Source organism: Dendropsophus ebraccatus, chromosome 2, assembly GCF_027789765.1.
Source record: "Dendropsophus ebraccatus isolate aDenEbr1 chromosome 2, aDenEbr1.pat, whole genome shotgun sequence".
Lineage (NCBI taxonomy): Eukaryota > Metazoa > Chordata > Amphibia > Anura > Hylidae > Dendropsophus > Dendropsophus ebraccatus.
Window position 1 is genome coordinate 180,904,859 of NC_091455.1, and position 20,907 is coordinate 180,925,765.

Here is a 20,907-nt window from a genome sequence, read left to right on the forward strand (position 1 = left end):
GTTTTTCACAACTTTGAATCGGGTGACAATGACGGACTTTGGGGAAGTTCTAAAAAATGTTGGAGAATTTGGTCGCTTTCAGAAATGTTTGGTCTTCATGTTGTGCTTCCTTAGTTTTTTCAATGCCTTCCACATGTTTGGACAGGTGTTTTTGGAAATCTCTGTTCCTCACCATTGTAATACTAACTGGATCCTGCAGATTAGCCCAAATTTAACAGAGGACATCCAGCTGAATTTAACCATCCCACAGAATGAACGTGGAATCTACGAGCAATGCCGCATGTACACTCCAGTGGATTGGGATATAGAATATATTGAGAGGTATGGACTAAACGACACGGAGGACTGCCAGGATGGATGGGTGTACGACACGTCACAGCAGAAGTCAACGCTGGTCACCGAGGTGTGTAAATATTTCATTATTTGACAATTAAAAGGCTAAATGACATGTAATCAATCAATAATCCATTCTGGCATAATGCCAAACTCAGTGTTCACAAGGCATAACACATGTACAGACATTTGTCACTTTGTTAGCTGTGGCTGAAGTGTAATTTCAGTGGGCTGATAGACACCTGGGGGGACATTTATTAAGTCCGACGTTTTTTACGCCGGACTTAAAAATGTCCCCGCATCTCCGGCGCTACGGAGATTTATGTAGAGGCGCACGGCAGAAAACCTACGCCACCTGAATCGGCACTTTCCGCCAATACGCACTTTAATACATGTCCCCCCTGGTATATAACATATGAACTTCTTTTTACTATGGCTCTGTGATCATTGTGCGTAGAACATGTGTGCCATGTGTTCAGTACTAGCCTATAGGAGGTGCTCTTTTCTAACCTATTATCTATCTTCTTTCTCTTGCACACACTCCTTTTTCACCACTCACAGGGTAGATTACTTAGCCCCTGTAGGAAGTAGTTACTTGGTGGGGGAGGTTTAGCTTCAGTCTTACACGTAGATGCGTTTTCAAACAATTCTTAAGTTGTATTACATTTTTTATCTTGTAATATCACAACTTTGTACAATCCATCAAACCTTAAAAGTCCAATAACCCAACACCCATGAGTGCAAACACTTTAAAGGAGCTCCGTCTTCACGCCCAGCATGGACGCTGAAGAAGTCGTAATGTCCTTTAGGCGGCAGAGACCTCCATTACAGACGGGAGGCCAGCTGTTGCCATCATCACAAGGAATTAGTTAGTAGGTATTACTAAGCAGTGGGACTCTATTCTCTTGTCTATCCTGTCAACAAGAAGCATTTCAGTGGTTGAGCATACATATACATACTGTATACATTTACTGGTAAAACAAAATCAACGTACCAGTTTCCCTTAATAGTAGACATCATGAAACAGCTGACTGCACCAATACATATGACATCAGCAGAATGATTGATGTTTATCTAAAGTCCAGCAAAAGTTATCCGCACATGTGACATGTATGCTAGGGAGGGGGCCACCCCCAACTGTGACACAGGTGACCTGTTTATGCTCTTCTATGTGCATCATACACTCCTGTTAAAGCAGGGTCAGGAGCAGTTACTCCCTAAACTGAACAACAGAGAATAAAACAGGTGTCAGTCAGTAGCACCAAACCATCCTGGACTGGGGTACCCAAAAACGGCCCATAATTTTTAATGTATATCACTTGGTATATTCGTTCTCGGTGATATGTAAAATATATGTAATATACTGTACCTCTTTATTTATTTTTTATGTCACTAATTATAATAAGTACAATAATAATAATACAATTCGTTCAGCAATTATTACAATTTTAATAGTTATTTTTCCATTTGCTTTTTTTGAAGTTTGACCTGGTATGTCATAGGAAAGATCAGACAGAATTATGTCAGTCCATTTTCATGCTTGGAATTCTTATTGGATCTCTTATTTTTGGTTCCTTAGGAGACAGGTAAGAAAAATTATTTTATAGCATATGTACATAACCCTGGGTCCAAACCGTCCACATTATAATATGCCCCTGGCAGCAATGACAGGGTTACACTAGCTGCTGCTGAGAAGCTAAAGGAAGAGGAGAGGGGAGATCCAGTAGCGCATCATAATAGGTTCGTTTTGGGTGATAGCCTGGGGCCCTGAGCTCCTGAGGGACCCTTGGCCACCCAAACAGGTGTATTGTCTCCTGGCTACAGTTCTGACATGACCTGCATCTATCCCACATCTATGAGCACTCTGCTAGTGCTACCATAGTTACAGTGGGGTGGGGGACACAGCCCAGGGCCTGTGTTAAAGTGAATTCACCCCTGGGGAGATCAGACTGACACACTGCGGACATAGATACACTGTTTTTTACATAAGGGTATATGGATGGTGAGGGATAAGAGGGAAGCCTTGATTTATCTTTGTGGATCATGAGCAGGCAGATTGTCTCAGCTTTCAGATATACAGCTCAGGCATTCTCCCTCTCCTGCTCAGTGGACATGGCTAAACCTTAATGTGAATGTGGAGTTAAGTAAACTATAAATTTAATATAATCCTTTCATAGCAAATATACTGAAGCATAATGCTATAAATTTTCCTGCATGCAATGTGCAAGTGAATAGATTTTCATATCACTGACCTCAAATCTTACAAATGTCTTAATTTTTGTCTTTCATTCATTTTAAAGGATTGGGAGGCGTCCAGTTTTATTAATCTCCATTTTATTCATGGTGGCTTTTGGTCTCGGAGCGGCATTTGTTACAGAGTTTTATGCCTTTATAGTGCTGAGATGTTTTGTGGGAATCGGCACGGCAGGGATCATGTTAAACAATCTTGCACTAGGTAATGAGAGATCTAAAGAATTATAAGATAATATGATTTTTTTGAAGCAATAACCATTGAAAGACTTTTGTGATTTCTCTTCTTAACCCGTGTCACCTCTTTTTGTGAATAATTGTGAAGACAACAAATGAATAATAATGATAAAAATAGTTTTTTGTTTCTCCATGATCAAATTCCAAAAATTAGATTCCATCCCAGTACTGGAAAAGTATGGCAGTTTGTTGGAATGACCCACTCAGCATAATGTACTTTAAAGCTAATGTACCATCAAGTTTTGCCCATGGATAGAATGCCACAGGCACAGAGATGCCAGTGCCATGGTCATTCTTTTTTGAACTGCGGCCCTGTTCCCATGTACGGCGCCATTCTATTCACGGGGCACAGGCTGAAGCACTGGAGGTGGGCCAGCCCGCTTCCAGTGGGAGGAAACCTCCGCCCCTCTATGACGTGACTCCATTAAAATCAATGGCGCTACATCATATAGGGGCGGGGGTTTGCTGCCACTGGGGGTGGGCGGCCACGCCTCCAGTGCTTCACCCCCGGCTGATGCCCGGGCATAGAATGGCGCTGTACATGGAAACTGGGTTAAAGGGGTTGATGACTATTGTCCACATGCCCAATGAAAGGTAAACTAGACATGGCGGCTTTCTCTGTTGCCCAAGGATCCACATGCTACTTGTGAATGCTTTATTTCATATTTAGTGCTCAGAAAAACATGGAATGCAAGATATATTCATCATTCATTCTTTTCCTTCAGTTGCTGAATGGGTGGGACCATCCCAGCGTGCCTACGCCACTATAACCGTCCACGTATGCTTCGCAATAGGACTAATGGCACTGGCTGGAACTGGATATGCTATACGTAACTGGAGGTTGTTACAGATTGTTTGTTCTGCACCCACAGCTATATTAGCCCTCTATATTTGGTAAGATATATATATGTGGATTTATAGAAAATAAGTAAAAAAAAAACAAACCTGTTAAACTGAAAAGTCAAAGAACAGAAAAAAAATAGTCTTTCAATAAATGAAGAAGATGGACATGGACAGGTCCCAGTACTACATACTCACAGCAATCTGAAAGACCGCTGCGAATATGTAATGCAGCCGCCCCCTTAACCCCTTCCTCCGCTCCCGCTCTCTGTATTAGATTACCTGTCTCCTGCACAGATCCCGATGTCCTGCTCTCCCGCCCAGCCAATCAGTATGTTGCCCAGCCACAGCCACTGATTGGCTGGACGGCAGAGCAGGAAGCCAGGACCCGAGCAGGAGACAGGTAATGTAAGTGGGAGAGTGGGAGCCGGGCGGGAGCGGAGGAAGGGGTTAAGGGGGCGGCTGCATTACATACTCTTTCAGACCGCTGCGAGTATGTAGTACTAGGACCTGCTGGGACCTTGACTCGTAGCGGGTCTCGCTGCAAAACTCACAGCGAAATTTCTGCTGTGAACGTACCCTAAAAGTGAAGATACATTACCTCTCCATGCTCCCAGTGTTCTCTTCACTTCTCCACGCTATACGAAGCTACCGATGCAACTCTATAGTGAGTCTATGGAGTGACAAGCTGCACAGCCAATCACTGGCCGTGGCAGTCCCAACCCGGCCGGTGATTGGCTGAGCAACCTGTCACTCCATAGACACGCTATGAAGTTGCTTTAGCAGCTGCGGGGAGAAGTGAAGAGAACACCAGCCAAAAGGAGAGGTAGCTATAAAAGCGACATATTACATGTAGCGATGCACGCCCAGCAGCCAATGATTTTAGGTCACTACCTAAAGACATGATCAGCCAACTATCATTGCCAGCCATGGGAAAAAGCTGAAAGTCAAGTTTACGATCTGCCTTAAACATATGGAATTTTTTGGGGTGGCGTGTTTTTCTCCTTTCTGGTGTTTTTGAGGCTCTTTGAGTTTTTCCAAAATGCAGCATGCTGAGGTTGTGGCTCTTTTGGGCAAACTGAGACATTTTTCTCCCATAGACTTTGATGGGAATAGTCTGGTCATCTAATTTTTGTACCGTTTTGGCCCAGCAACTATGTCATGTGATGGCAGAGGAAAAGAAAGTTTAGCCATCTTGGTGCACACAAAAATGCCTAAACCACAAAAAAGATTATTCACAGATTATTCATTATTATAAAGTAAAAAAATGCAAAAAAAAAAATGCAAATGCATTAAATAAATGCAATGTGCTGCATTGGCATTTTTTCTGGTGTTTTTCTGGAGGCCAGCAAACCGCCACAAAAAAAAAGTGTAAGGGCACCCTTGGAGCATTACTTTTTATGACATTTAGTCGTTTTAACTTTATTACTTTTTTACATGGGATTTTATGTATGAAGTTATGTAAATGTTATTTTTATATAATTCATTATGCAGCGTTTGACCACTGACCAATAAGAGACTTTCACGTTAAAGATTCCCGCAATTTTTAAATGTACCTAAGTTTTCGTTTTTTGTATAGACCTGATGAAGAAGGGACCCCCTGCATTGTCTGATTGAACATTCTTGTAACCATTGCTACAACTCTCATCATCCCATCGTAGATTGTATTTATGCCGATCAGCACATAGATATCCCGGTTATCGAGTACCTCCATTGTGCAAATTCTTCCAATCTTAAAATAAGGATACAGAGGAAATAGTTATATTTACATGACTCTCATGTCTGGTGTAGCTGCTTTTCCCCTGGGTCTATTCACACAATTTTTTTTATTCTGTGACACAATGTATATTATAATATTACATAGGTTTCTTCCAGAATCTGCCCGCTGGCTTCTGACTAAAGGCAAAAATGAAAAAGCCAAAGATCTCCTCCAGAAAGCTGCACGTATGAACAAGCGGGAGATATCTGAAGATATACTGCAACAGGTAAAGCATGCGTGTCTGTTCTGTAGAATACAGCAGGTTATGTTACTCTAGAGCCCAATACTGAATATCAGATTACATCATGGTGATTATATACCAATACCATCATATACAGTGTACAGGGAAAATCATGTATCAAGGCTATATGCAAGTTACCCATAAAGCAAGATTGTGCCTATTTAAGCCAGGGTTCTGTTATTTAAAGGGGCATTCTGGCCCTAGTAAAAAAAAAAGTTAATATGCTGCTTGGGTGAGGGGAAAATAGAAAAAAAAACACATATCCAGCCAATGCTGCTCCCTCCCAGCTCCTGTTCATCCCCATTTTCTTTCTGCCTCCGAGACAAGTGTCCAGGAGCAGGACCTACTGGCTTAGCCAATCCTTAGCTGCAATGGTGTCCCTTCCCAGCCAGTGACTGGATGAGCCAGAAGGTCTTCCTCCAATACGCCTGTCTTGGAAGCAGGAAGATGAGAGGGTCAGAGGACTGGATGGAGGTGAATAGAAACTGCAGGGAGCAGTGGGGGATCAGACCTAGGTAAGTATGTTTTTTCCTTCTATTTACTCCCATCCCAGCAGCATATTCAATTTATATATACATTATACTAGAGCCAATGCCAGCGTCTAAATGCCAGTCTTAGGCTAGGTTCACACGGCGTTTTCAGCATCCGTTTAACGGATCCGTTTTTTGCAATAAACGGATTGCAAAAAACGGATGCATTTGTGTGCATCCGTTTTTGATCCGTTTTTCCATTGACTTCCATTATAAAGAAGAAACGGATTAAAACGGATGCGTTTTTTTTTGATGCACAATAAAGTACTGTTGACGCTACTTTTTTGACCGTTAAAAAAAAACGGATCCGTTAAACGGATTGCAAAAACGCAGTGTAAACCCAACCTTAGTAACTTCCCTTCCATGATTTATGATTTTAGTTTTATTGATTATTTTAGCATTTAGATTTTAGCATTATTGATACATATTGCAATAGATTCCATTATTATTTTCTATTCTTATTTTTTAAGTTACAAGAAAAAAAGCCTCAATCTGGCAACATGATAGATCTGTTTAGGATCCCAACTCTGAGAAAAAGAGCACTTATTGGGTGTTTGGTATGGTAAGTTCCAATAGTAGTGTGTCCTGCATAAGAGTGAAGTAAAAATAGCAAAAATCACTTGTTCTTTGAACTTAAATGGGTAATCCAGTGCTACAAAAACATGGCCACTTTTCTCCCTCTCTTGTCTCCAGTTCAGGTGCGGTTTGCAATTAAGCTCCATTTACTTTAATGGAACTGAGTTTGAAACCCCACCCAAACTGGAGACAAGAGAGGGGGAAAGTGGCCATGTTTTTGTAGCACTGGATAACCTCTTTAATACTGCTAAACTGGGACATCTGTCCATTTATAGGTAGCTGCAGGCTTTATAGTATAGCCACTAGCTGACTATTTTTGGGCCATGGAAGTAAATGGAGCCTGTGCCGGTCTGTGCACAGATGCATCAGTACCAGATTTTAACAGGGTGCTGATGTATCCATGCCGCCAAAGGCAGAATTGTAATGAGAACCCTGCCTCAGTTTCTACTGGAAAAGAAGAAGACAGTCTTAGTAAATCTGAGACATAGGGGGAGATTTATCAAACTGGTGTAAAGTAGAATTGGCTCAGTTGCCCCTAGCAACCAATCAGATCCCACCTTTCATTTTTCAAAGAACTTGTGAGGAATGATGGTGGATTCTGATTGGTTGCTAGGGGCAACTAAGGCAATTCTACTTTACACCAGCCTGATAAATCTCCTCCCGAGTCGTTTAGGGGGAGAGCATTGCAATTTGCTTTCCGTGTAAATCAAGTACATTGCAATGAAATGGCATGCACATTGAACTCTCCTCAACCAGTGTCCTTCTATATTGAGCAGAGTCAGGAACTCTAAAAGAGTTGTCTACAGATGGGTGACTTTTTGGACAATATCATACACATACCTTTTTACTATGGTACATTGCAAAAAATAAATGAATAAATAAATCTTCAATTAGAATAGTATAAAGCATTTTCCTGTAGAAATGGAAACTACATCATAATCAAATGCTATTGTATGAAGTCTCCCCTAAAAGGGGTTGTCTCATAATATACACCCTAATTAGTAAGAGAACCACTGTGACAATAAATTGCTTGCTACGGGTCTGGTTTCCAAGATATTATGGCCAACTACACAATTCCAATGCAATGCAGCCCATTTCCATGCCACTACAGGTTTAGGCTAGGTTCACACTATGTAAAAAAAACAGCTATATTTCAAAACAACTGTTGTGCAAACAACGTCCGTTATTTGTGAAATAACGGCCATTGTTTGCACAACAGCCATTGTTTTTACATAGTGTGATCCTGGCCTTAATGTTGTATTGTATGCATTTTGTTTATTATATATTTATTTTTTTTATTGTATTCTGAACAGATCAGTGCATTACTGACATCATTCTGTTCAGCTGTTCTCCTAATATGCAGGAGAATAGGATTCTTGCCGCACCCCTCCCCCCACCCCCCTGCTGCTGATTGACAGTTGACTGCCTTTACACAGCATGGATAGATAACTGCCAATCAGCAGCTGGTGGGCGGAGTTTTCTGCTTCTCATGAATATTGAGAACTACTGGGCTCACGCATATAATGGAGAGGACTACTTATTCACTAGTTTATGCTACCCTTATATATGACAGCATAAACCTACTCACACAGTCTCTCTAAGTTTAGGTCTCATGCATTCTGTATATTGTTAATCTACAACTTTCTTCTTAAATCAGTATATCCATGTATTTTTTATAAAGACAAAAAGCTAGAAAGGTAAACTTTTCCTTTGTTTCTAGGTTTGCAAACAGTTTGGTTTATTATGGCCTCAGTATGAATGTTGGAAGCTTTGGGCTGGACATTTATCTTACTCAGCTCATATTTGGAGCCGTTGAAATACCTGCTCGTCTTGGAGCCATGTTTGCTGTGCAGCTTATAGGAAGAAGGTTGAGTCAATCACTATACCTTTTGCTGGGAGGAACTGCTTGCCTCCTTATCACTGCAATACCAAAAGGTAAGCAACACACATGTAAGTGGGTGCACCATTATCTCCTGGATAAATATGTATTTTCCTTTGAAGGAGAACTCCGGCGGAACCTAAAAAAAAAACAAAAACACAGACATACACACTTCATACTCACCATCCCTCCGGTGATGATCGCCACTTTAATCTCCCGCCGGCCACGACTCCGTTACCTCCGGCCGGCGTGTTCAGAACTCCCTCACTTCCGGGTTAAAGTGAAGTGAATGGGAGAGAAACGGCTGCTGTGTGTGTCTACACTTCCTCTCCCCATGTGACAACTTCCTACAGGGTGTGTTACAGCTCCTGTGAGTGGTGGAGAAGAGAGTGCAAGGAGAAAGAAGGATAGAGATAGGTAGAAGGAAAGAAGGGGTACAAATGCTAGGTAGATAGGACCATGTAGTGTTGTCTACCCCGATCTTTCTGGTCAACTTATGTAATACACAGATACAGAGACACATGAGTACAAATTGTTAAAAATTAACTGGAACTGTATATTAAGCTTTAATAAGCTGGCAATATAAAACAAGAATATTACATATTACCCTGTCTGTGTAATTTTCAGGGTTGTCTATTGGGGTCACAGTGCTGGCCGTGATTGGAAAATTTGCAACGGCATCTTCCTATTCAGTTTGTTATATCTATGCTGCTGAGTTGTTTCCCACAATCCTCAGGTGAGCTGTTTATAAGAAAAGCTATTGTTAGAGTACAGGTCTTAGTTGCATAGTAAATCTTTCCCTGATGTCTGTTGTAATGCATGCAGCAGCGGTAGCAGCAATATGGACAGTGCCAGGACTGAGGCTTGAGAATGAACGCAACTTAAAGAGTTTGTCCAGCGAAAATCTTTTTCTTTCAAATCAACTGGTGTCAGAAAGTTAAATAGATTTGTAATTTACAGAAAAGAATATGCCACTTCCTGCAGGACATTCAGCACCTGATATTTACCGGAAGACTTGTGATTTTAAAATAGAAGTAAATTACAAATCTATATAACTTTCTGAAACCAGTTGATTTGAAAGAAAATGGATAACCCCTTTAAGCATTCTCAAGTCTGTCCAAGCCTGAGCGTTCGGAATTTTATTACCGGTGGTTGAAGAAGTTGAATGTAGCCTATGACTGTATCCGTGTTTTGCAGGACTCCCTCGGGCTGCATCCAACTTCTTCAGCCATCGCTAATGAAATGCTTAACGCTCGGCTCAGACGGACTTTGACATGCTCGAATTGCACTCATCTCTATAGAGACACCTTTCAGTTCCCAACACTGCAATCAGTGCTGTTTAGCCCTTACTGTTGCTACCCTGCTTGGATAAATTCTGGTCGAAAATAGTCTTTTGCATGTAAAGTGGTGCGTTGCCCAGAATTCAACCTAGGGCCCCAAACCTCAAGGCAGTGGTGGTGCACTGTGTACATATACAAGGGTTTTATTTTTTACCATTCTTAACCATATAGTTATTGCAGTATGTATTGATTGTATTTACAACTATCATGTATTGGATGTCTTTTCTGTATTCCAGGCAAAACGGAGTAGGACTCTGCTCTATGTCAGCCCGCTTAGGTGGGATTATAGCGCCGCTCGTCATACTTCTGGACAGATACCACCCAGCTATACCAATGGCCATCTATGGAAGTGTCCCCATCATCGGAGGTCTTCTTTGCTTCTTATTACCAGAGACAAAGGGCAGGGAACTTGAGGATCTTAAATCACAAGCCAACAATATTCCAAGGTAAATTTGCCTAGATATCAAAACAATTCTATTATACATATTTCCCAGTCTACATATTCACACACATAGTATACATATGTAGATATATGAAGGAATTATATGAGCTGTATGCATGGTGTGAATAGTATCTTGTCTTCTACCTGTATGATCATGCTGTCAATGTGTGCTGTTAATACAAAATTGAGAATCTCAAGCCTTATACCAATGATACAGGATGATTAGGTTTTATGTCCATATAAAATATATAATTTTTTTTCTATATTTACCAATGTAAGAACATGATTTCTTTCAGGTCAGACAGTCTAACAAAGAACCACATCCTAAATGATTCACCTGTACTACATACCGAACAGGAAAAGAGCACCTGGTTTTAAGCTGGAGAAGGACGAAGCCTCTTTTTATTATATATTATGAGAACCATTATTTCATCAGCTGGGCCTATGGCTGTATCCATGTTTTCCAGAACTCCAACTTTTTCAGCCGCCGGTAGTCAAATGCCAAGTGTTCATGTAACTTTTCTGAATCTGAACAGTTTGGCAAGTCCGCTTAACACTACCACTATGGGAAATGTCAGACTCAGCTCTGTTACTTTAGGAAGATATGTATGAAGGTTGCACTGAATCAGTAAAGCTACATGAAACAAATATACTGCCTGGGTGGAATTAAAATACATGTGATGCTTAGATTAGTAAATTTTACTGAGTTATAACTGATATAACATAAATTTATTGAGTTTATTTTTAACCTGTTAAAGAAACAAGATGACCGTACTGGTCAACAGTGTATGGAGCGGGCTTGGTCACCCAGCTGCTTCCAGCTTTCTACGACTTGACCCAATTGCACTACAAAGAAATATGACAGGGAATAATGGCTTGGTATAAAGGGAAAAAGGAACTTTGGGTTGAGGGACGACTCCTGCCAAACCAAAATGTTGTGCAAATTTTGGTAACTCCTAGCAATAGGTATTATAGTCATCTTTAAAGAAGAAGTCTAGACTTCTGGACTTCTCCTTTAAAGGGGTACTCTGGACTTCTCCTTTAAAGGCGTACTCTGGGCATTCATATTTTTTTGATATATTGCTGAGAAAATGATAAACAGGATATTCTCACATACCATGCTCCCCTGGAAGTCCTTCTATAGCATTTTCAGATCCCCCACTAAATGCTCCGGTCACTACTTCCAAGATAGACTTATCTCGACAGCGACAGCCTGCTCAGCCAATCAGTGTCTGAAGCAGGACATCGCCATGAACAGTGACTGGCTGAGCAGGCTGTCACTGACTAGATAAGTAGCAGCCAGAGTGTTCAGCTGGGGACCTGAAGACGCCACAGAAGTACTCCCAGGGAAGCATGATAGGTCAGTATAGGTTTCTCAGAAACCCTATCAAAATATATAAAAAAAAATGAATGCCCAAAATACCAGTTTAATTTCTATAAAGTAGTTATGGAAAGCACAATTAGGGAAAGGGTTATCAGGGAGGAGTAATTCTGCTGAAGGGGTCTCAGCTCAGCCCTTTCTCACTGGCATGTGTGGTGCACTGAGCTACTCATTGGGACATAATGCAAGAATGATTATAAAGCAACATCTGTAGTTACCAATCTGACCAGAAGATGGAATAATATAATATAATATACTCAGAAATAACACATACATTCTTCTACAATATATATATTCACTCACTCCAATGAAGGCAGAAACATCGATCTAATGCAAATACATCTTTTATTATGCAACATGAAAAACAAAGGCTTTATCACAGACAGTGGTGTATACGATTTATAAAAGAATTTCATGAGAAAAGTATTACTATACAAAGGTATTGTTTCTATAAATGCCGCATTTGATGCATAAACTCTAGAAAAACAATCTTATAAATAATAAATTAGGATCTCAAATATTTAAACATTCTAAATTCTGATTGTGTTAAGAAAAGCATACAAAATGTGATAGCTATGGTAGATATAACAAAGTAATGAACTAACAAATGTAATCAGCGTTGCCTCATCTTTAAAGGCTATGAACACCTCTGAAATAAAAATTAAGTTTTTTTTTTTACATGTGGTTAAAAAAGTTAAGTCTACAATTCTTTCCTTCCATTATCTTAGACCTCCTAATATTCTGTTTGTAGCCAGCTTCTAGGTTCAGATTCATCTCATTTGGGTGTAGCCTCCCCACTGGTTTGTGAAGTGCATGTGATTAGGAGTCTGCAGTTTGCTGTAGTGCTCTGCTTTCTCCTTAAACAGCCGATATGATTCTCTCCTGCAAACTGCCTTCTGTCTACTTCCTCCCTATCGACAGCCTGTGTGAGCTGCCCTCTAAGTATGCTCTCCCCTCTGTCTACACCTTGAGCACCTGTTTACAACTCCCTTCCCCTCCATGATGTTATCTATAACACTGATTTTTCTTATCTGTTCCTGAGTAACAGTAAAATGGTAGGACATTTTTTTTTTAATAAAGATTGCATTCAGGAATCAAATTAATAATAATAAAAAAAAATCAATACCATTGTGTTCACAGCCTTTAAGAATTGTCTTCAAGATTTATCAGTTACAAGACACCACCATGTGCTTATTGTATGGGCAAGTTCTACCCAATATTACCAGTCGTCAAGCTGGATTTTCAAAGTAAATAATTATTTGGCTACCAATATCTAATATATAAAATCTAGGTTGCACAAATGCCAAATAACATATTGCAATAAAGTTAAATAAAGTGTTAAGTATGAGCTGGATTAAGTTGAGCATAAAAGATGGACAAAACCACTAGTGGCCAATGATCTGATGAAGGTCCCCTGGCTGTCTCTGAATGGCAGATATCAGAGAAATTTAACATGCATACTTCTTGCTTTCCATGAGTGATACCATAAGCCTCCGCTAGAGGCTTATAAACATAAGTGACCAAGTGTGCATGTTTTCGATGGCGGCCAGCCTTATACTTATCCAGCAGAATCAACATGTTCATTTACTTGTACTTTATCCAAGACATTCATTAAATAGTACATCAAGGAGAACTAATATATGATTTGTTGTTAGCATGCCACATTGAGATCTCAATGCCCCATAATCTTCCTCTGTATACAATCTAAACCAGACTAAGGATAATTTATTGTCCCGATTTGTCCGAATCTGTTATTGGTCTGTATAATGCTGCCTGACACAGTCCGGTTATAGAAGACCACACATTATGATCATTTCTTAGCTGGCTTTGAATTCCCAAAAGTGACAAATACCACCCCAGTCTCGTTTCCTTTGTTATTGGTGTTGTCTACAGACGAGATCACATGTCTTCTAAGAAGAGGAGAAGCCGTCACCTCGTAGCGAGGAGGAGCCGATACAAACTCATATGTCGAAGAACTATGAGTGTCTGATTGTTTTGTAACGGTTGTAGAAGTCTTGGACCTTACCACTTTGTTGCCATACTGATCAGATTCTTCATATTTCTCGGTGACTATTGTTGTTCCAATTACTTTGGGGCCATCTGGCCCAGTTTTCAACTCTAACACACTTTTTTGCCTTTGAGAATTGGGACTTGGTGGCGAGGAGACATTCTGTTCATGAACTGCTGGAATACAGAGTGATCTAGTTGACTGTCCATTGTCACTCCACTGATGAAAAGGATCTAAAGACTCTAGAGAATTTATCCCATTTTGGTCTTTTCCACTAACACCTTGGGACATGCCACCATTCTGGCTTGAAGTAACAGTGGAAGGTAAAGAACTGTTGTTCTGCTGGGAGGTCTTTCTGGCAGCAGACTCTATGGTAATGAAAGATGGCGATGTCGGAGAAACTCGACTGGAGACACTGCTGGGCACCTCCAGCTCTGTTTTTTTATGCTCTATTTTTTCTTGATTTACACCTTCTGTACACTTATGTTCAAAAAGTTGTGTTGGTTTTTCAGGTTTTGCTTTACTAGAAACAATACTAATTTTTCTTATATTATTCGAAGCAGTGCTAGATGTTCCTAAAGATTCACGGAATAGACCTGAAAGACTTACAATGTCGGAATCTGATTTTAGGTTGGAGACAGCATAAAGTGCTTTCTTAACCGTTTCTTCAATGTCTACTATTTTTGCCAGGGTCTGTTCTTTTAAGTATTTGATTTCAGCACTTGCCCTTTCGAGGTCCTCAAAGGCAAGTTCCACTGATGAGACACTTTCAGAGTCTTGCCTTTGCAGCTCAAGTTTTTCATCTTTCTGACTTTCTTTTAATTTAGGAAGAGGGGAAGGGTTTTCTTTTGCGCTTACGACCCAATCTGGAACAGTCTCAAATAAACCTTTCATGGACTTTACATCAACAGCGGTGCTCTTTTCTTCTAGTTCTGTTACTTTTTGCAAAATTTTCTCCAACTCCTCTTGTTTTCTTAAATTTTCAAAAATATCTGTTGCTGCCCTCATGTTGTCTTTCATTATTTCATCCATATGAACTGATAATCGTTGACGTCTTGCATCTTCTGATTCCCTTTTTCTCTTGATCCTCATGACTACATTCTTGTTATCAGCAGTACTAACATTGGTTCTTGACTGCGTCACGCCAATGGACGACTTGCTTGAAACATCTTCACTTTTTACATTTTCAGATGGGTTCTCTTTGTTTATGTGTTGTCCTACACTTGGTCTTGTGTGGCATTCTGGCATTGTGTGAGTAGTTAAGTTAGAATCTGAAGAAGCGCTGCATTGAAATAATACGGCCTCCTTATTTTTTTTATCACGTGTGACTACATGGTTTTGACTGAATTCATGGTGTTCTTGGTGAAGGAGCATTCCCTTCTCAGAATTTATGTTTGTAGCAGAATACACACAAGTATCTTGTATGTTACTTGTCATATTCATGGGTTCTGTTATATCTTTAAAACTACATTCATCAGATGGAGTTGAAGGCTGTGAGCTGGGAGATGATGTTATAGGCGTAGAAGTCTTGCTTTTGTGTCTAGGGGGTGGACGTACACCTGGTAACAAGTGCTTTGGTTTTGGTGGCAGCGCCGGCTTTTTTCTTTGTACCGTTTGGCATGTTTGGGAAGCATTAGCATTTGCATCTACTGTATTTCTGCAAGCATTAGCAATGAGATCTTGACTATTTAACATAGGATCATTCACCTTTTCAGAATCGTCCTTTGTGGTTTCTCCATTACTTGGAGTGAGACTTTGGCACCTTTCTTGTTCCATCACAGGAGCTGGAGAAGGAGCAGAGTTATTATCAGATGGTTGCATTGACTTTGCCATAGCCTGATCTTTGTTATGCTGAACATCAGAATTCCTTTTACATACAGCATAAGATTGCCCTGCATTCCTGTATATCATAGCTGCTTTAAAGTCCCCCTTAGATACATTTACATTAGACTTTTGAAGAGATTCGAGAGCAGATGATAAATTACCTTTTACAACTTCTTCCTTTTCTATTTCTTTCTGCTCTTTGGAAGCATTCTGCAATGCTCTGATGGCTGCCTTTACATCTCCCCTGACAATATCTTGATCCCTTTCTTCTTCTTCTATTTGTGCCCTATAGTCCCAATCGCTAAAGGGATTTAAGTATTTTTTGGCATGTTTGGGGGGCTCAACATTGTCGTTAATGTCGCTAGTTTCTGCTCTAGTGATTTCTTTAGTTTCCCATGAAGATTTCTCCTTCTCCTCCTCAGATACACTGACCTTTTTGCTGGATGAAGACGAAGCTTGAAGACTTGCATAAGATGTCTGCGTATCTTTCACTGTGGTCATGACACTTGCTGTTTGCTTTACTGTTGCATGTTCTTGATGTAAAGTTGCTTGAAGTGGTTGGGTTATATTTCTTTTTGCTTCCTTGTTGGTAACTTGGATTTCTTGAGTGTTACTCTGTATCTTGCACTCTACCTGTTTTTGGATGGTCCTAGCTTCAGCCGTGGCCTGTCTCATATCCGACAATGCAGCTTGTAGATCGGTGCTAGTGGTGCTGTTATTTTGTAATGTATTTGAGTTGGAACTCGTGGTAGAAAACCTTTTATCCAGCATAGAAATATTGTGTTGTCCAGATGTTTGCTTGGTGTCTGTACTTTTTTGTGACGTGATATTGCTTTCTGCAGTATTACTCAGACTAATGTCTTTTTTTGCTATTTTGCATCCAGATGAAGCTTTCTGGTCATCGCAACCTTTCCCAGTTCCGTCCACAGCAAATTCTTTCACATCTTTATGAATCTGTACAGGGTGGAATACAGGAGTAGATGTAACAAACACACAGTCTGAACCAGCCGTCTTCTGATCAGTTGGCTGCATACATTGCTTCGTATTTTCCTCTTGCCGCACTGATTGACTCACAAGAGCATCTATTTCTGATTCTTCTTGAAGGCTTTTCAAGTATCCAAGATCGCCTTTTTCAATGCAACTTGTGAACAACTGGACATTTCCTTTCTCGTTTTGCTCCCGGGTCACCGAGGTTCTTGATTTATTTTCTTGGCCGCATGCAAGGAGATTCCCAATTGTAGATTTGACATTGCCTTTGAGGATATCCCCCTGAGCCATGTTAAATGAACAGTGCAAGGAGAGAGCATAGATAATAATTTTTACAGACCCACTCTCTGATTCCTCCATTATGATACCAGTTTTAGAAGAAGCATCTTCATTTAGTAATATTTTAAGAGCTTTGGCTATGTCATCCCTGACATGTTCTTCCTCCTGTTCTGTCGCCTGAACAGGATTTAGAAGATTTAATTTAGTTGCAATGATGTGTCCGCTGCTGTTTTCCTCAACCAATAGCCCATGAGGTTCTACATCGGTTCTGTGGAGTAGCTGTAATAGTATTCTTTGCAGGTTACCTCCAACTATTTCTTCCTTTTGGATATCAGTTGCTGTTTGAGTTGATAGCTGATATTTTATCATCTTCACATTTCCACCATTATTGTTTTCGATGACTATTCCTTTATGCTGAATTATATTATGGGAGAGGAAAGCATCAAGCGTGTCTTTTACATTGATTTCTTTTTGTTCAATGTTAGTTGAGGATTCATAGTCAAATTTATCTAGCGGAGTACTCTCAAACATCCAGGTTGTACTCTTCACATTGGCTTTGGGAATTCCTTCTGTAGCCTGAGGAGCTGCTGGACTTTCAGTGTCTTTTAGGCTATCTAAGGGTTGAGACTCAAATAACCATGTGCATCGCTTAACATCACCTTTCTGATTGTCTTCTCTTTGTACTTTTATGATACCGCAATGTTCTTGATCTTCTCCTTTCAAGCAATCAATCGGTTGATTTTCAAAAAGCCATGTAGACGTCCTAACATTTCCCTTCTGCACATCGCTGACACTAACCAGTCTGACATACTTCTGGTTGACTTCTTGTGATTCAAATAGCTGCTTATTTGCTTGGACATCACCCTTCTGTACATCATCAACTGTTCTAGCTGTGTGCTTTCCAGTTTCAGCAATGGAATCCAATGGTTCTGTCTCAAACCTCCACCGGGCAGCCTTGACACAGCCCTTTTCGATGTCTTCCTGTGTCACTGCTCTAATGACAAAAACTTCTTCATCCTTATGGATCATATCAAGAGGTTTTGTTTCAAACAACCATTTTGCCCCCTTAACATCTCCCTTTTGAATTTCTTCCTTCTTTACTGATGTCACCTCGTGGTATCTCCCTCCTTTGTCCTGGATTGCATATAACGGTTTGGTTTCAAAAAGCATAGTACATGACTTTACATCTCCTCTAGCAATGGCTTCTTGCACTTTGCATATCTCTATCTCATCTGAATCTTGGTGGATCTGATCCAAAGCGTAGGTTTCAAAGATAAATTTTTTTCCTCCAACATCTCCACCTTCTATATTTTTTTCAGGTGGTAGTTCTTGAATTCCTTCTTCACGAATTGTCATAGAATCCATTGGGCAATTTTCAAAAAGCCAAGTGCATTTATTTACTGAACCGGCTGGTATATTTTCTTCTGCAGGCATGTCTGTCTTTTGTAATGGGACAGACACATTTGGCTTTGACTCAAAGATCTCCTTCACCCTAGACACTTCACCTGATTGGATTTCAACACGACTAGAATACCTTATCATTTTTCTTTGTTCTTTGGTAGAAGAAAGGCTGTCTAGAGGTTCAGTCTCAAATAGATGCTTGGTTGTTTTTACATTAACACCTTCCAGGTTGTCGGAGGAAGCAAGGCTTACTTTTATGTAACGTTCTTCAGAGTCTTTGATGGAATCAAGTGGTTGGGTTTCAAACAACCAAGTGTATGAGTTCACATTACCATGCACAGGGAGTTCCTTCTCATGTTTGTCCTCTGATTTATCATATAAGTGGTCAATAGGTTGGGTCTCAAAAAGCCATCGACATTTGCTAACATCACCTCTATGTGAGATTTCTTTCTGGACTGTGGCTTGTTCTTTGCTTACATTCTTATCAGGATGAATGACATCTACAGGCTGTGTTTCAAACATCCATTTAGCTGTTCCCACATCGCCAGATAGAATTTCCTGTTTTGTGATTCCTTTAATGATATCTACTTTTTGGATACTTTCATTAAACTGATCCAATGGTTTTGTTTCAAACATCCACTTGTAATTTTTAACATCTCCGCTTATTACTTGCTCCCGACTGACAGAGGTGACTTCATGGTAGTTGCCCAAGCTATCTTCAATAGCATAAAGTGGTGTGCTTTCAAACAAAGCTTGATTTGCTTTTACATTCCCCAACTTCATTTCATCCTGACTGGAGACTGTAACACCTTTACGGTTTTTCGCATTCTCATGTGGAAGTGTTTCGAATAGGTTTTTAAATGATTTCACATCTCCCTTTATAATTTCTTCTGAGCCTGTTACATATTGTTCGGTTGATTCCTCCTCTTTGTTGGTGATCTTGTCTAGAGAACATGTCTCAAACACATGTTTCCTTTGTTGAACATCTCCTTTTTCCTCATTTAATAGCTCGACCTTTTTTAATTGTCCAACCTCTAAACTGCCTTTGAGTGTTTCCATTGGTTGTGTCTCAAAGAGCCACAGAGTAGACTTCACATCCCCAGGCAAAATTTCTTCTGTTGAAGCAAATGTACCCTCAGTATGTTCATTTATGGCATCTAGAGGTTGTTTTTCAAAAATACTGCACTTCTTGCTCACATCTACACCCTCAACAGCATCTACGGAGGGTTGGAACACTGCTTCCTCTACGTTCTCTTTTATTGCATCTAGGGGTTGAGTTTCAAATATCCATTTGGTTGCATTTACACCTCCTTTTGCTATCTCTTCCAATGATATCCCTCTAATAACCTGGACCTTAGATGTATCCTTATGAATAGTATCCAAAGGCTGAGTTTCAAACAACCATCTGGCCGTTTTGACATCATTGCTCTGAGTTTCTTCCCTACAAACAGATTTAATCTCATGAATATTTCCAGTCTTATCCCTAATGGCACACAAGGGCTCAGTCTGAAAATATTTGACGGTTTTGTTGACATCTCCTTTCAGTTCTTGTATTTCAGATTTAAGCTGAAGAAGACTATCTTCTTCCACTGAGTTGCAACGGCCAACTTCGTCTAGTGATTGTGTCTCGAAGAGAATTTTCGTTCCCTTCACATTACCCTTTTCAACTGGTTCTTTCAGTACAGCTTGCTGGACCTCAGTGTCTTCAGGATAGATTTTATTTAATGAATCAAGAGGCTGAGTTTCGAATAACCACAAAGCTGTTTTCACGTCGCCCTTTGTCTGATCTTCTCCACTTAGGCCAGATAAGCTATCACCACTATTGTTTTTTTGGCTTTGAAACATCAAAGAAGTGTTTTTAACATTGCCACCAAGTACAGCTTCTTCTTCAGCCAATTTCCGGTTACCCTGGTGTTCCCCAATAGTATCTAAATTCCAGTTCTCGAAGATCCAACGCATGGACTGTACCTCTCCGGGCAACACTGTATCTAGGTGAACTGAAGCCTGCTGACTGGGCTCATCCGTGCTCAGCAGCTCAGAAATGTCTCTGGACACAGCATGCTCCAAATTCTTTCTTAGCTCTGGATGCATATGGCGATAAAGTCTTTTTAACTCATTTACTTGTCTCTGCTCATAGAATTTAGAAAAGGAGTCTTTCGGTGGTGGTGGAGGCATAATGCATTGCTCTTGTGCTCCTGTTACTGTAACGGAAGGTTGTGTCGTGTCAGGAGGAGGTGGTAAAGGAAGATCTGCTTCTTGTTTCCGTTCAGTAATTGCATCCTTTGATAACTTCATGATGTTGTCTGCCATCTTAAGAAGTAAAAAAGAATAAAAAATTCATGTAGACATTTTTGCTTTTAACTTTCAAAATTTTATCCAGATTAGGCAAGGGTTACACAACTTCTTTGGTTCCATGACACCAGATTGAATACAATTAGTGCAGCTAGAAAATATTTGCATTATGTCCATGACTTGCTGTCACAGTGGTGTCCTGCGACTAGCTTAGGGTGTGATTTAACTGCAAATTGTGTGATTATATTTGCAACTCCCTAAAAAATGCAAAAAAATCCAGAAGGGTTCAATTTTGTGAACAACTATCA

The 20,907-nt window shown here is 40.2% G+C and overlaps 2 protein-coding genes across 3 annotated transcripts in view; one reads left to right on the top strand and one right to left on the bottom strand.

Annotated features, from left to right (window-relative positions):
* Positions 1 to 13,041, top strand: LOC138783750 (solute carrier family 22 member 13-like). Its single transcript, XM_069958844.1, has 10 exons — positions 1 to 403; positions 1,816 to 1,919; positions 2,634 to 2,788; positions 3,546 to 3,714; positions 5,525 to 5,645; positions 6,661 to 6,752; positions 8,487 to 8,701; positions 9,273 to 9,381; positions 10,222 to 10,431; positions 10,724 to 13,041. Exons 1-10 carry the CDS (start codon positions 29 to 31, stop codon positions 10,803 to 10,805), a joined length of 1,632 nt encoding a protein of 543 aa, XP_069814945.1. The 5' UTR covers positions 1 to 28; the 3' UTR covers positions 10,806 to 13,041.
* The window catches only part of XIRP1 (xin actin binding repeat containing 1), a 21,982-nt gene continuing 13,243 nt past the window's right edge, over positions 12,169 to 20,907 (bottom strand). For both annotated transcript variants that reach the window (XM_069958842.1, XM_069958843.1), the window contains exon 4: positions 12,169 to 20,617. In XM_069958842.1, the coding sequence (XP_069814943.1) occupies positions 13,619 to 20,617 (6,999 nt within the window). In that variant the 3' untranslated portion in view covers positions 12,169 to 13,618. The remainder of the gene's footprint in view (positions 20,618 to 20,907) is intronic.